Source organism: Heptranchias perlo, chromosome 2 (assembly GCF_035084215.1).
Source record: "Heptranchias perlo isolate sHepPer1 chromosome 2, sHepPer1.hap1, whole genome shotgun sequence".
NCBI lineage: Eukaryota > Metazoa > Chordata > Chondrichthyes > Hexanchiformes > Hexanchidae > Heptranchias > Heptranchias perlo.
This window is the reverse complement of record NC_090326.1, coordinates 24559874-24575762: the sequence shown is the minus strand read 5'-3', so window position 1 is coordinate 24575762 and position 15889 is coordinate 24559874. Positions and strand designations below refer to the sequence as shown.

General features: G+C 41.6%; 1 protein-coding gene across 1 annotated transcript in view; it reads left to right on the top strand.

Moving 5' to 3' along the window:
• osbpl10b (oxysterol binding protein-like 10b) overlaps positions 1-15889 on the top strand; it is a 215459-nt gene that overhangs the window by 52331 nt on the left and 147239 nt on the right. Inside the window, exon 3 of the mRNA XM_068001223.1 lies at positions 1788-1867. Coding sequence (XP_067857324.1) covers positions 1788-1867 — 80 coding nt within the window. The remainder of the gene's footprint in view (positions 1-1787; positions 1868-15889) is intronic.

Genomic DNA, 15889 nt, shown 5'->3' with positions numbered 1-15889 from the left:
TCTACATCACGTGGAATTATAAGATTTTTACCTATTCTACTATTGTCCAGTGTCTGGACAGTATAATCTTATTGAGGGGTATATGCATAAGTTGTGTCGATCATGTAAAGGCAGGCTTGTGTAAAATGATCGACATTTATATTTAATATCTTTCTAGCATTCCCCATCTGCCAAGAGAATAATTTGATTCGTCTCCCTTTGATTTGTTTGCTCTCATCAAACTTGGCATTCAGTGATCTTTCTTGCAGTCATTCATTGAAATCAAGCTAGCTCTATGCAAAGCAGCAGCTCACAACACTCAATGCACTAAGGTTTGTTTATTTTTATTGAACACTCCTAGATGAACAAGTGGAATAGAAATAGATTAAAAAGCTGTGATGTACTTCCTAAAAGGTTTGTCTAAATTTTAAAAACTGCCCAGGAGGTGTGTGATAAGCATAGGATGCAGCAAAAGATTTGCAAAAGGATTTGGCTTGATTATGCAATTGGTTAGATGCATGGAAAATTAAACCTAATGCATAGCAGAAGTTGAAAAATGTTGGGTATTAGCAGATGATTGGAATTGAATTAGCCTAGTGAGATTTAGAAATGAACCTGGAAATAGTAGATGCGTCACTTTCAATATCCAGACAATATAAAGCACTTAAAATAGCTATTCAAGTGCAGGGATATATAGCAAGAACAGGAGGATATAGACTAGAAATCACGGTTGCTGGAAATAATGGATGAACGCCTACCCACTGACTGTTATCTGGTCACCATTTTGACAGAAGTATTCACCCATTTAAAACAAGTGGGTTAATGCCTTTATTAAAATCCCAGACAGAGGAGTGTCATACAAATGTGTTAAATATTCATCTGGTATTATCATTTCTAGTCTTACAAGTCTGTGAATTATAAATGCGACTTCATTTCGAGGACTTCATTTCCACATCGTTCACCTGAGGAAGGAGGTAGCCTCCGAAAGCTTGTGAATTTAAAATAAAATTGCTGGACTATAACTTGGTGTTGTAAAATTGTTTACACAAGTCTGCAGAAGGTATGCTAAGGCTTTACAAATGCACTGGTTAGGCCACACTTAAGATACTGTTCAGTTTTGGGCACAATCTACAAAAATATATACTTGCATTGGAAAGAGTAAAGAAACGAGCAAGAATACTGATTCCAAGTGTGAAGAGAATGAGCTATGAGGAATAATTGGAGAAACTTGAGCTTTCCAGTCTAGAAAGAAGGACTATCTTATCAAAGTATTTATAATAAATGATATGGTAAAAGTAAACCCAGATAATTATTGCAAAGTACACCAAGAAAGTAGGCCGAACCAGATAGTTCAAAATTTGACATGATGTATCAGGAAAAACCTCTTTACTCAGAGTGATGTCTGTTTGGAACAATTTACCAAGCTGAGTAATGTAGGCAAAAACTTTGGGGTTATTCAGGATATAATTAGATGCCAGTATTCGTGCACTAGACTGATGAGCATCATTGCACCATATAGTTGTTTTCATCCCTGACTTTTCTCATTGTTATATTTGAAGGCTAGATCTTGCCAGTTACAGAAAAATACTTCAAACCTGAGGTAACATCGAGAATATACAGGTGCTTATACTGTTTACATGCAGCTAGGTTACTTGTCTTGTTTAAGACACTTACAGATGTTTAATGAATATGCTGAGTAAATGGTGCCATTTTGTTCTGCATTTCTTTAAAATCCAGTGTGTTTTAAAAAATTGGGGGTCATTATGTTTTTCTTGTATTAAAATGTATGTCTGCTTTCTGCACTGCAGCGGGGGATGCCAAAGAGAGATTCTACTGGGTGAACCAGCTTCAGGCCTCTGCCAAGCACCACACAGAAAGTAATGCCAAGGTAAAGGGTTACTGAATTGAAGTACCAAAATGCTATACTTCAATCTAACATTGTAAACTGAAATGCACATTGCTAGCATTTAAAGCTGCAGTACCCCTGTTTTTAAAGAATGTTTGGTTTATAAATTAATTCTAAAGCATTTCCTGAAAATAACCCAACTCTAAGAAGGGCCAGTTCATTTTCACTACTAGGATGCATGTAATGTAATGTTAATTTTTTTTTTGAATGGTCAAAAGTGCATAGTCAAACCACATGATTGTGACCAGGACAATAAACAACAGCCTGAAAGTACCTCCAGTCTAGTTGTACTGATGTAATTGGTTCATAGCTCCTAAAAGGTAAATTAATATAACAAACTTTACATAGAATCGTTAAAGCACAGAAGGAGGCTATTCGGCCCATCGAGCCTGTGCCTGCTCTTTGTAAGAGCAATCCAGTTAGTCCTATTTCCCGACTTTCTCCGTAGCCCTGCAAATTCTTTTTCCTTCAAATATTTATCAAATTCCTTTTTGAAAGCCAACAGCATCCTGTAGCATTGATCAAAGGTGGTCCAAATCTTTTTGAAACTTTGTCTTTGTACATAGGATCACTCTAGTTTGACTGTATCTAGTAAGGTGAATATCATTTTAGGAATGAAGTTTATTTCATTTCCACCAAGGGCAGTTTTGACTTTTTGCAATCAAGGTAGTGATTGTAATGAAGCACCATGGACTTTTTGCTAGTAAAATGGCTTGACTTTGGAAGATATCATGGGAAGGAGCAGAAAACTTCTAGCAGCAGCTACAGAACAGCAATAGAAAAGGCATTGGTGCAGGTCATCTTTCGGTCAGTGACTGGTGACCTGAAGTATGGCTAAAATATCTTTGTTGTGGTCTGAAAAACCCTAAATCTTTCAGCATTGCTACGTTATTTGTGAAGTGCCTTCAATATATGCTGTATAGTTACAGTTTATGTAGGATGGTTGTGATCCATTTGTGTAATAGCTTGATGAGTCAGTTATGGTTTTGGGTCTTCTCTGCCCGACTTATCCTAGATAGTACACCTACTGTTTTTTAGGTTGCTGTCATAGGTGGTGTTTTGGCTCCTCACAACCTAGAGTACCTTACCTAACCTTGATATCAAGGTAAGTTCCAAAAGATGGCACCTTTGACAGTACTGCACTGGAGTGTCACCCTAGATTTTGTGCTCAAGTCTCTGCAGTGGGACTTGAACGCACAACCTCTTGACTGAGGTTAGAGTTCTACCACTGAGCCATGGCTAACACCTTGAATGCTGCACTGTCAGGTGCCGTCTTTCAGATGAGATGTTAAACCGAGGCCCTGTCTACCTTGGGCGGATGGGGAGTTCTCCCTGGTGTCCTGGCCAATGTTTATCCCTCAACCAGCATCAATAATCTCTCATTGCTGTTTGTGGGACCTTGCTATGTGCAGTTGGTTGCTGCGTTCCCTACATTACAACAGTGACTGCACTTCAAAATGTACGTAATTGGTTGTAAAGCGCTTTGGGCTGTCCTGAGGTCCTAAAAGGCACTATATAAATGCAAGTTCTTTTTTTCTAGTGCTGTTCCTGTGATGGAAATGGTTTTTAAGTTTGGTTGAAGTACGTGGCATAACTTACTGATGGCCCCTGCTCAAGTAGAGTTAGGAGCCTTGATCTGTATGTGTGGAAGTTTAGGCAGATGGGTGCTAAGCACCTCCTGTGCTGCCTGATCAGCTATCCTCCCCTTGCTATTCCTCATTCCTTCAAAAAGCCAAGATGTAGGCGTATTCCCAGTAGGAAATCCATTGTAAAATATGGGAATGGGAGCTCTGCAGCAGAGGGTGAAAACAAATTTTTGTTAAAAAAAACAAATTCTGCTTTTTACAAACATTTCACAAGTACCTTTTTTAGATGCACTTTCCCATTTTCATTACCACCTAACAATGTTAATCGCAAAATTTACATGGGCATCACTTCTGTCAGCTGAACATTGGGAAGACCAAAGCCGTCATCTTCGGGCCTTATCATAAATTCCATAACCCTGCCACTAGCCCTTTTCCCCTTCTCTGGCCTCCATTTTATGCAGAACCAGACTTGGCAACTTCAGCATTCAGTTTGATCTTGAGCTAAGCTTTTGACCCCATATCCTCCTCATCACAAAGACTGTTTACTTCTGTCTTCATAACATTGCCAACCTCTGCCCCTATCTTAGCTCATCTGCTGCTGAAGGCCATTCTGTGTCTCTCTCTCTGTCTCTGGCTGTTTGTATATTCAGTGGTCCTGTATGTAATGTCTCTCTGTCTGAACACTTTGATTGCCTTGACAACGGGCAGTTGGAAAGATTATCTGTAATCACCAGGCATTGTTCTGACTATATATGCGGTAACCTTCATGGAATCCCACACTTCACCTGACGAAGGAGAAAGCCTCCGAAAGCTTGTGATTTTCAAATAAAACTGTTGGACTATAGCCTGTTGTTGTAAGATTCCTTACATTTGTCCATCACCGGCATCTCCACATCATAACTATAGCCAGGCCTTTGTCACCTCCAGACTCTACTGTTCTAATGCTCTCCTAGCTTACCTCCCATCCTCCAACTTCTGTAAACTTCAGCTAATCCAAAACTCTGCTACCTGTAACCTATCCCACATCAAGTTGCACTTGCCCATCATCCCTGTCCTTGCAGACCTACATTTGGCTTTTCCCTCACCTTGTTTGAGAGCCTCCTCAAAACCTATCTCTTTGACCAAATCTCCTTTTGGATTGGCATCCACCTTTTTCTTGCACTTGTGCGAAGCACCTCAAGATGTTTTTCTACATTAAAAGTGCAATTCTAAATTCAAGTTGTTGCATGCCAGAACTGCAAACACAGATGTGCAGACTGGACAGGTCCTCATGAATATTAAAGATAAGCTCCCACCTGCCAAAAATGCATTAGGGCACAAACCTGTTGCACTTCTGGTAGGTTGGGACTTACTACTAATTCCTGTACCCAGCCACTTACAGACTACCTACCCTGTACCTCTGCAGTGCAATGAAAGTTGTTTAGTGTATTCTCTCTGATTCTCACAATTATCTTGCTATGTTTTCTCTGCAGGAATTGGAAATAACTTTGCATCTAAATTTAAAGCTGTGATCTATATCTTGCCTGGACAGAATGTTCTTTTTGTTTGCAGAATTGCACTGATGATTTGCATTTACATTGTTTATCCTTTATAATTCTTTGAATACTGAAAGATGCTTCAGCCTACAAAAACATGCCCTTTTTAAAAAAAAAAAAAAATTATTTGCATTTTCAACTCCTCCCTCCATATAGTCACAGCCACCCCCTTGACGCTGCCATCTCACATGGTCTCCCTACTACCATCGTCACAGACAGGACCATCTCTGATCTCTAACCACTCACCATGCCCTACTCCCCCTCAACTCTACTTTCTTCTGTGTCTGCCCTGGGAGAAGAATTCCTCCCCCTACCCTTATCACCGTAAAACTGCACTTCCAAACATGACTAGCACCTAGTCTTTGGCCTTCGATTTGCTACGATAATTCTGTTCATCTGCTCATCCACTCCTTCACCTCCACCTTCATGCCATTGTTCCCGGTAAAATCATTACTCACCCATCCTGGTTGTGCCTCTTTCCCCAACCCTTCTGGGTATGGCCCTGTCTTTGTTCCTTCAAGCCCAATTTAAAATTCTTATCTTTGTATTTAATTGTGTTCATGGCATTGCCTCTTCCTATTTCTGTAATCTCCTATAGCCCCACAACAACGCCCCCTGCCCCCCCCCACCTGCTCCGAATACAATCTGTTTCCAAGTCTCTTCGATTTACACTCTGTCAAACTGCTAGAAAGTGAGTTTGGAAGTGTTGGTTTTATCCTTCTCCCTCCGACTCCTAATCTCCACACTCCTACTGAGGAAATCATGTCTACCTGTTACATCTTTTGATGTATGGAATGAGATTAGAATCTCTGTGTGGAGAATTGCAGGTGCAAAGTTACATCCTACTACTCTGTAGTAAAATTGCTTGTTGTAATTCCTTTCTTGGTTTAACACTATAAAAATTCTATACTTCTGAAGGAAAAACAGATATTGTAATGTTTTAAACTTGATTTTGGTGCAGAAATTTATTTACAGGGACAGCAAACCAAACGACCCATCATTTATCAGTGACTTTATAATGCACCCTATAATTAATGTGTTTCTACAACAGCAACTTGAATTTTTATAGTGCCTTTTAATGTAAAATGTGCCAAGGCTCTCGGGTTATCGAACAAAATTGGACACGGAGCCACATAGGACAAGTGATCAAAAGCTTGGTCAAAGAGGTAGGTTTTAAGGAGCGTCTTAAAGGAGGAGAGAGAGGCAGAAAGTTTTAGGGAGGGAATTCAAGTTTAGGGCTTAGGCAGCTGAAGGCACAGCTACCAATGGTGGAGCAATTAAAATCAGGGATGCACAAGAGGCCAGAATTGGAGGCATGCAGAAGTCTGTGGCATGTAGGGCTGGAGGAGGTTGGAGATGGTGAGGGGCGAGGCTATGGAGGGATGTGAACACCAGGATGAGAATTTTAAAATAGAGATGTTCCTGGACCATATGACCAAATGTAGGTGAGTGAGCAGAGGGGTGATAAGTGAATGGGACTTGGTGCAAGTTAGGATATGGGCAGCAGAGTTTTGGGTGAGTTCAAGTTTATGGATGGTGGAAGATGAGAAGCTGGCCAGGAGAACATTGGAACAGTTCAATCTGGAGGTAACAAAGGCATGGATGGGGGTTTCAGCAGCAGATGAGCAGAGGCGGAGACTGGCGATGTAATGGAGGTGGAAGTAGGCCGGGTCTTGGTGATAGGGCAGTTATGTGGTCGGAAGCTCATCGCAACCTTGGCGTTCTATTTGACCCTGAGAACGGTCTGGTTCAGCCTCAGACAGTGGCCAGGGAGAGGGATGGAGTTGGTGGCTAGGGAAGGAGTTTGTGGCAGGGACCAAAGACAATGGCTTCGGTTTTCCCAATATTTAGTTGGAAGAAATTTCTGCTCATCCAGTACCGGATGTCTGACAAACAGTGTGACAAATGCAGACAGTGGAGGGGTCAGCAGAGGTGGTGGTGAGGTAGAGCTGGTTGTAGTCAGCATACATGTGAAACCTGTCACTTTCGGATGATATCACTGAGGGGCAAAATAGGTGAAAAATAGGAGGGGGCTAAGGATGGATCCTTGGGGGACTCCAGAAGTAACGTTGTAAGTGATTCTCTGGCTACGATTGGATAGATAAGAATGGAACCAGATGAGGGCAGTGCCACCTAGCTGGACGACGGAGGAGAGGCGTTGGAGGAGGATGGTGTGGCCAACCATGTCAAAGGCTGCAGAGAGGTCGAGAAAGATGAGAAGGGATAGTTTACTGACCCTTCTGGCACTAGAAACAGTTTCTCCTTATTTACTTTATCAAAACTTTCATGATTTTGAACACCTCTATTAAATCTCCCCTTAACCTTCTCTGCTCTAAGAAGCACAACCCCAGTTTCTCTAGTCTTTCCACATAACTGAAGTCCTTCATCCGTGGTACCATTCTAGTAAATCTCTTTTGCACATTCTCTAAGGCCTTGACATCCTCCCTAAAGTGTGGTCCCATAATTGGCCACAATACTCCAGCTAAACTTTTTTATAACCTGTGTTCTAAAAGTTTAGTGTAACTTCTTTTGCTTCTTTATGGCAACAAAGGGTCACAAAACAGACAGTAAGAGCTACAAAAAGTGAGTATGAAAAGAAACTTGCAAGGGACATCAAAACCAATATGAAGAACTTTTATAGTTGTATCAGGAAAAAGAGGGTGGTTAGGAGCAGTGTTGGCCCCTTAAAAACTGAAAATGGGAATATTGTCATTGACAATGGGGAAATGGCGGACATGTTGAATAATTAGTTTGCGTCAGTATTTACAGTGGAACGAGGATAGCATGCCGGAAATCCCAAGAAAACTAATATTGAATCGGGGACAGGGACCCGATAAAATTAACATAAGTAAAGCAACAATAATGATGAAAATAATAGCACTAAAGAGTGACAAATCCCCAGGACCAGATGGTTTCCATCCCAGGATTTTAAAGGAAGGTGAGCACATTGCAGATGCCCTAACTATAATCTTTCAAAGTTTTCTAGATTCAGGAACCGTCCCTCTAGATTGGAAAATTGCACATGTCACTCCCCTTTTTTTAAGAAAGGAGAGAGAAGGAAACCAGGGAATTATAGACCAGTTAGCCTAACCTCTGTTGTGGGGAAAATGCTGGAATCTATAATTAAGGATAGGGTGACTGAACACCTCAAATTTTCAGTTAATCAGACAGCCAGCATGGATTTGTGAAAGGTAGGTCGTGCCTGACACATCCGATTGAATTTTTTGAAAAGGTGACTAAAGTAGTGGACAGGGGAATGTCAATGGATGTTATTTATATGGACTTCCAGAAGGCATTTGATAAGGTCCCACATAAGAGACTGTTAGCTAAGATAGAAGCCCATGGAATCGAGGGAGAAGTACGGACTTGGTTAGGAAATTGGCTGAGTGAAAGGCGACAGAGTAGGGATAATGGGTAAATATTCACATTGGCAGGATGTGACTAGTGGAGTCCTGTAGGGATCTGTCTTGGGGCCTCAATTATTCACAATATTAACGACTTAGATGAAGGCATAGAAAGTCTCAGATCTAAGTTCGCCAATGACTCAGATTGGTGGCATTGTAAGCAGTGTAGATGAAAACATAAAATTACAAAGTGATATTGATAGATTAGGTGAATGGGCAAAATTGTGGCAAATGGAATTCAATGTAGGCAAATGTGAGGTCATCCACTTTGGATCAAAAAAGGATAGAACAGGGTACTTTCTAAATGGTAAAGTTTAAAAACAGTGGATGCCCAAAGGGACTTAGGGGTTCAGGTAAATAGATCATTGAAGTGTCATGAACAGGTGCAGAAAATGATCAATAAGGCTAATGGAATGCTGGCCTTTATATCTAAGGACTAGAGTAGAAGGGGGCAGAAGTTATGCTGCAGCTATACAAAACCCTGGTTCGACTGCACCTGGAGTACTGCGAGCAGTTCTGGGCACCGCACCTTCGGAAGGACATATTGGCCTTGGAGGGATACCCGGACTTCAAGGGTTAAGTTACGAGGAGAGATTAGGGAATACAACCCCAATATGTGTGGAGTTTCGAAGGTTAAGGGTGATCTGATCGAAGTTTATAAGATATTAAGGGGAACAGATAGGGTGGATAGAGAGAAACTATTTCTGCTGGTTGGGGATTCTAAGACTAGGGGGCACAGTTTTAAAAATTAGCGCCAATCATTTCAGGAGTGAGATTAAAAAATAGTTCGACACACAAAGGGTGGTAGAAGTTTGGAACTCTCCCGCAAACGGCAACTGATACTAGCTCAATTGCTAAATTTGAATCTGAGATATAGCTTTTTGGCAACCAAAGGTATTAAGGGATATGGGCCAAAGGCAGGTATATGGAGTTCGATCACAGATCAGCCATGATCTTATCAAATGGCGGAGCGGGCTCGAGGGGCTAAATGGCCTACTTATGTTCCTATGGCTCTGTTTACAAAGCCAAGGATCCCGTATACCTTTTTAACAGCCTTCTCAACTTGTCTTGCCACTTTCAAAGACGTTTGTGTATGTGCACCCACAGGTCTTTCTGGTCCTGCCTCCCCTTTAAAATTGTACCATTTAGTTTGTATTACCTCTCCTCATTCTTCCTACCAAAATGCATCACTTCACACTTCTCTGCAATAAATTTCATCGGCCATGTGTCTACCCATTTCATCAGTCTATGTCCTCAAGTTTACTATCCTCCTCAGTGTTTACCACATTTCCGAGTTTCGTGTCATCTGCATATTTTGAAGTTATGGCCTATATACCGAATTCCAGGTCATTAATATATATCAAAAAGAGCAGTGCTCCCAACACTGACCCCTGGGGGACACCACTGCATGCACTCTTTCTCTTTTTTTCTTTTTCTCTCCTTTTTTCCTCCCGACCCCAACAGGTCTGAAACAGCTGTTCACCACTATACTTTCTGTCCCTTAGCCAGTTTCGTATCCACGAAGCCACTGCCCCTTTAATACCATGGTCTTCAATTTTGCTAACAAGTCTATTATGTGGTACTTTATCAAATGCCTTTTGAAAGTCCATATACACCATCAATTGTACTACCTTCATTAACCCCCTCTACTACTTCATCGAAGTCTCAATCAAGTTAGTCAAACACGATTTGTCGTTAACATTCGTACTGGCTTTCATTTATTAACCCATATTTTTTCCAAGTGCCAATTAAATTTCTCCTGGATTATTGTCTCAAAGTTTCCCCACCACAGACATTGGGTTGACTGTCTTGTAATTGCTGGATTTATCCCTCCTTTTTTGAACAGGGTGTAACATTTGTAATCCTCTGGTACCACTCCCATATATGAGGAGGATTGGAAGATTGTGGCCAGAGCCTCGGCAATTTCCACCCTTGCTTCCCTCAGCAACCTAGGATGTATCCCATCTGGACTGGGTGGCTTTTCTACTTTGAGCACTGCCAAACTTTTAAGTACCTCCTCTATTTTTATCCTAGCCAATTTCTGTAGGCTATTTTTGAGCCAGTTGAGGTCTGGAATTGTGACCATTTCCAATCTTTTCAATATTCACGTCAAAATGAGATTACCTACCCTAGCATAAGTTGCTCTGATATCAACCATCGTCAATAAAAAAAAGTCTTTTTTAAAATTAGGTGTCATGTTACTTTTCCTTGGAGTCCATTCCTCTCTTCCCATCTCCCCATGTGTTTTGAAATCCTATGTGCTGAATAAACTTAGTTTTTTTTTGTAAACACAGTATAGTTGCTCTTGGTATCATAATGAAATATCTACTCTGCAACTCTTGCAGTTAGTTTTCTAAAAGCATAATGTAATGTACAATCATTTATTGAGAAATGAGTGCATTTCCAAATTGCTGTACATGGCCAAGGTCAAAGCAATGGAGGTGATGAGGTAAATCTGGAAGTGATTTAGGTGGTGTCAAACTTGGATTGCCCCATTGTGTGAAATATATTACAAAAGAACATTATTGCACTGTTGCTGGTTGTGGCTCAATTATTCTTGATTGCTTTGTTTTATGCTTTAGAACTGCTGGGTATAGGTGTCCTGGAAGCAGACATTGTGTATAAAACCAAGCTTCATATGATATGACTGCTGCCAACAACCCACAGGCACCATTCATAATATCATTAAAATGGAATTTAACAAAGTAATAAGGGAGTTCTATACAAAATGTCTGCTTTCAGGCCATCCATTCTGAAGTACAGAATCAGTAAAGGTGTGCGTAGCACTAAGATTGTCTTTGTAGGCACAATCTTTCAGAGATGCATTGGCTGAATGATGATCTGCCCTGACTTACATCTGGGTAGAAGGTCTCAGTTCTTTGGGACTGAATCTACTTTTTCCAGAATCAATTTCACATCTGCTCAATCGTGGGGTTCTGCAGTAACTTACTAGTCAACTGACACTAGTAAGGAGCATGTGATAAAAGCATGCTGTGTTAATGCTAACACTCCTGCAAGTGCAACTTTTGTTTGGGTCACAATAGTGGTTTCAGAATTAGCTCTCATTAGGAATTCAATCCTGACCCAAAGTAATAGCCATCAAAATACTTTAGCTATAATCGGGTCAATCTATTGCAAATGTGGGAGTAGATCACTCTTAGGATTCCTGTACCAGGAATTTTTAAAATAATATTTCCTGAATCTTTTGATGTTAACTATAATGTAATCTCCCCAAGCAAACAGCTGATTTTGTTTACTTAGTCACAGCTGTAACACCAGCATCACTGACCGTGATGCTCATGTTGGATGTGTCTCCAACTCCAAAGGCTGTGGTGCTGATTCACCCAGAACCAGCTTTTATTCTGAGCTGGCAGATGTTTATGCATCTTTTGAGATGATGAGGCTGAAGAGCTAATGAAGGAAAATAAGCCCTTGAGAAACCCCAGTGGTTACAAGCACTAGTTTTCAAGCATACCTTTTGTTCCTGACTCTTGTTAGATTCACAATTAAGTTTCTATTGACAACAAAACATTTTTGGATACTTGCCAGGGTAACTGAGTATTATACTACTAAATTGATATTTAATTTAGTAGTTTGTATTTCCTCCCTGGCAGGTATCCTGATATCAGTGTTTTGTAGTTAATGGAAACTTAACCTTTCCTGACTTTCAACTTCAATCAGATCACCCCTTAACCTTCTAAACTCCACACATATTGGGGTTGTATTCTCTAATCTCTCCTCGTAACTTAACCCTTGAAGTCCGGGTATCATTCTAGTAAACCTACATTGCACTCCCTCCATGTGGATTGCACAAGAGATTATTAGAAAATTTGGCTTGTGTTGCTCTTGTGGCAACCGGGCTTGATATGAATGTGACAGAATAGGGATTTCTATCTTTATTTCATGTGTACCCTTCCTGTGTCCATATTTATAAATGGGAATTCCTTATGTAAAAGTGTAATGCTGTTATTACAACCTCCTTGCCAGTGGTTATGTTGTAACATCTCAGTTTTGACTTTCCCAGCTCCTCAGTCTGCATTGTTTTTTTTATTCGTTCATGGGATGTGGGTGTCGCTGGCAAGGCCAGGATTTATTGCCCATCCCTAATGGCCCTTGAGAAGGTGGTGGTGAGCCGCTTTCTTAAAATGCTGCAGTCCGTGTGGTGAAGGTTCTCCCACAGTGCTGTTCGGAAGGGAGTTCCAGGATTTTGACCCAGCGATGCTGAAGGAATGGCGATATTTCTAAGTCAGGATGGTATGTGACTTGGAGGGGAACGTGTAGGTGGTGGTCTCATGCACCTGCTGCCCTCGTCCTTCTAGGTGGTAGAGGTCACTGGTTTGGGAGGTGCTGTCGAAGAAGCCGTGGCCAGTTGCTGCAGTGCATCCTGTGGATGGTACACACTGCAGCCACGGTGCGTCGGTGGCAAAGGGAGTGAATGTTTAGGATGGTGGATGGGGCACCAATCAAGCGGGCTGCCTTGTCCTGGATGGTGTCGAGCTTCTTGAGTGTTGTTAGAGCTGCATTTGTCTAGGCAAGTGGAGAGAAACTATTATGCTGCAACCAACTCTATCTGTCTGATGAAGCTTGCAGCAATTTTGGAAGCAAAATATATGAAAATAGGACAGAATATATGAAATTAAGAGGGACTGACTTGCATCTGCACATCCTGGTTCATCAGTTAGTTTTATTAAAAGATCGTTTGCACACCTCCTGTCTACAAACTCTTACTCCCTGTGGTCTGCACTTGTCATTTTTTTTCAATTGTAAATTCCTGTGGCCAATGTAATGTCATGCTGTAATTGCACAGTTTGGCCAACATACTACACTGTACACAGTTCTTAAAATTTTTAAGAGACTCTGTTTACCATTTTGTTCTCTCCAGTAAGTTTTAGGTTTAAATTTTTTTCTCCATACTTTAAATTTTTTTTTTGTCTGTTTTACAGGCTCTAGCCTTTCCTCTTTCCAACTGAATTTTTGGTTGTCAAGGCTTTACTCAGAGTCCCTGCTTTTTGGCTGTTGAATGTCTAGAACTCTGTGTGCCTGATGCTCTGCTCCCAGTGGTGCTCCAGACATCCTTGCAATCTACCCCCTCCACCCCATGCCAGCCCTAGTTATTGCTCTGTCCCACTGGCTGCACTATGCCCTGCAAGCTGCTCACTGATCCACAGCTCTATGCTTCCCTGCAGCTGCTCCTTTTTGTTTTATTGTCATTGGGTTTCGCTGGCCATTGCTCAGTCTCAACTGTGTCTGGCAGCCTTCCCTACCTTCTACCATTAACCTCCTCCTGCCTGTCCTAAGCTGTTATCCACCCCTGTCAGTCAGCACATCTTGCAGAATGCGGAGAAGCAGATATATGCCAGCTGTGATTCCTCCAATGCTGTACAGTGCAGCGCAACACTGTTTAAAGTTTATAAACCTAAATGGCTTAATAGAAGATCCTATGAAGATGGCCAATGAACAGGAAAATTACATTTTCAGTGAAAATTACCCACTGAAAGCTACCCCTGAATGGCCTAGTTACCGACTTTAATGTTTATATAAATCAGATTTCTGATGGTTGAGTTGTGCTTCTTTATCTCAATTGGTGAGGGAAAGTGTGTTCTATTGCTAAAGTTTATGAAGGGGGAGGAGAGGGTACTGTATTGTGAATTATTAGTATAACTTGTTTCACTGTCTGTTAAAACTTTAATGTATTGATAAAATAAATACAGGCCTAGGAGTTATTACAAAGCAGAACTCTAAAGCAGGCATACAGCTATTTTTGACTGCTGACCTAACAACTGCTGCTTTCCACTTGCTTCCCATTGCCACTGACTCCATTCATCCCTCTACTGGTATACTGGATCTGCTAATATACACTAATCACCAAGGCCACACTACACACCTCTGGATCAACTAATGCTGGTTCATGGTTGAATCGTCACAGCTCACCTCTTTTTTTTCTACAGATCAACCTGCAGTAATTGCCTATCTGCCCCTTTTAAACAGCTCCATGGCCTCACTTGCTCTCCACAACTGCCTCTGAACCTGGACATTCGTTAGTCGATGCTCCAAGCCATCAACAACTTAACTACATCCCACCCCAGGACTGCTGACTTTTGAGGCCCTGCAAGCCTGTTCTGCCTTTCAATGAGGTCATGGTTGACCTGTATCCTAACTGCATCCATCTGCCTTGGCACCATGTCGATTAATACCCATGGATAACTATCGATTTCTGGTTTAAAATTATTAATTGAGCTAGCATCTGCTGCTTTTTGTGGGAGAGTATTCCAAACTTCTATCATCCATTGCATGAAGAAGTTTCCTAACTTCTCTCCTGAATGGCCTGACTCTGATTTTAAGGTTATGTCCACTTGTCCTAGACTCCCCTGCCAACGGAAAAAGTTTCTCTCTACCCTATCGATTCCTTTCAAAATCCTAAAAACCACCATCCAAACACCCCTTAACCTTCTTTATTCCAGGGAATATAAGCCCAATTTATGTAATCTCGCCTCATAATTTAACCCTTGGAACCCTGGTAACATTCTGGTGAATCTGTGCTGTACTCCTTTTGAGGCCAGTATATTCTTTCTAAGGTGCGGTGCCCAGAACTGTACCTACTTTGAAATCCATCTGCCACAGTTTTGCCCTCTTAATCTATCAATGTCTCTTTGTAATATTATGCTCCCAGTCTACATTTTAACTTTGGGTGGAGGCGATATGAGAGTCCAATCTTTTTTAATAAGAATGTATCTAATCTTTGCATGCTTATGTAACCTGAATTATCTTTGTTCTCATTTGCATATGTGTTTTAATTACAGCATACCTTCTATTTTTATTTTGTCGTCTTTTCTCTTTATCCCTCTTGGGCTTCCCTTCCTGCCATCCTGTCATGCCACCTTTCATTACTACTCTCTGGTACTTTGCCCTCCCAAATCCCACCTCAATCCTTCACTATTTCTCTGCCTTCTCATATTCCTGCTGCCATCCAAGGCTTGCATCCCTCTTGGATTAGCCCACAGCTACCCTCTGTGCCTCTCCTTGCATTTTCTGAAGGGACCATTGAGGCACTGGTCGGTGCCTCCTTATGAGCAGCACCCTCAACTGCCCCATCCCCCTTTCTCGCTGACCTTTCCGCCCAGTGTGACCGCTGGGGGCTAACCTTGCCAGCTGACTAGGACAACCCTTCCTTGGTTCCATTCTTACCTCTCCAATCATAGAGAATCTCCAGGAATGGCTTCTCTTCCTGCTCTTGCACTGTTACCTCGAGTTCCCCTAAAGATCTATGCATGGCCTCGTCCTATTTTTGCATGCTGTCCTTCAGCACCATCATCCGAAAATGTGACATCAGGTTCCATGTGTTACCTGATGCCTCCCAGCTGTTCCTCGCTGCCACCATCTCTCTCGACCCCTCCACAGCTTTTGTGTTGTCAACCTGCTTTACCGACCTCCAGGCCTGGATGAGCCGCAATTTCCTCCAATTAAATGGTGGGAAGGCCA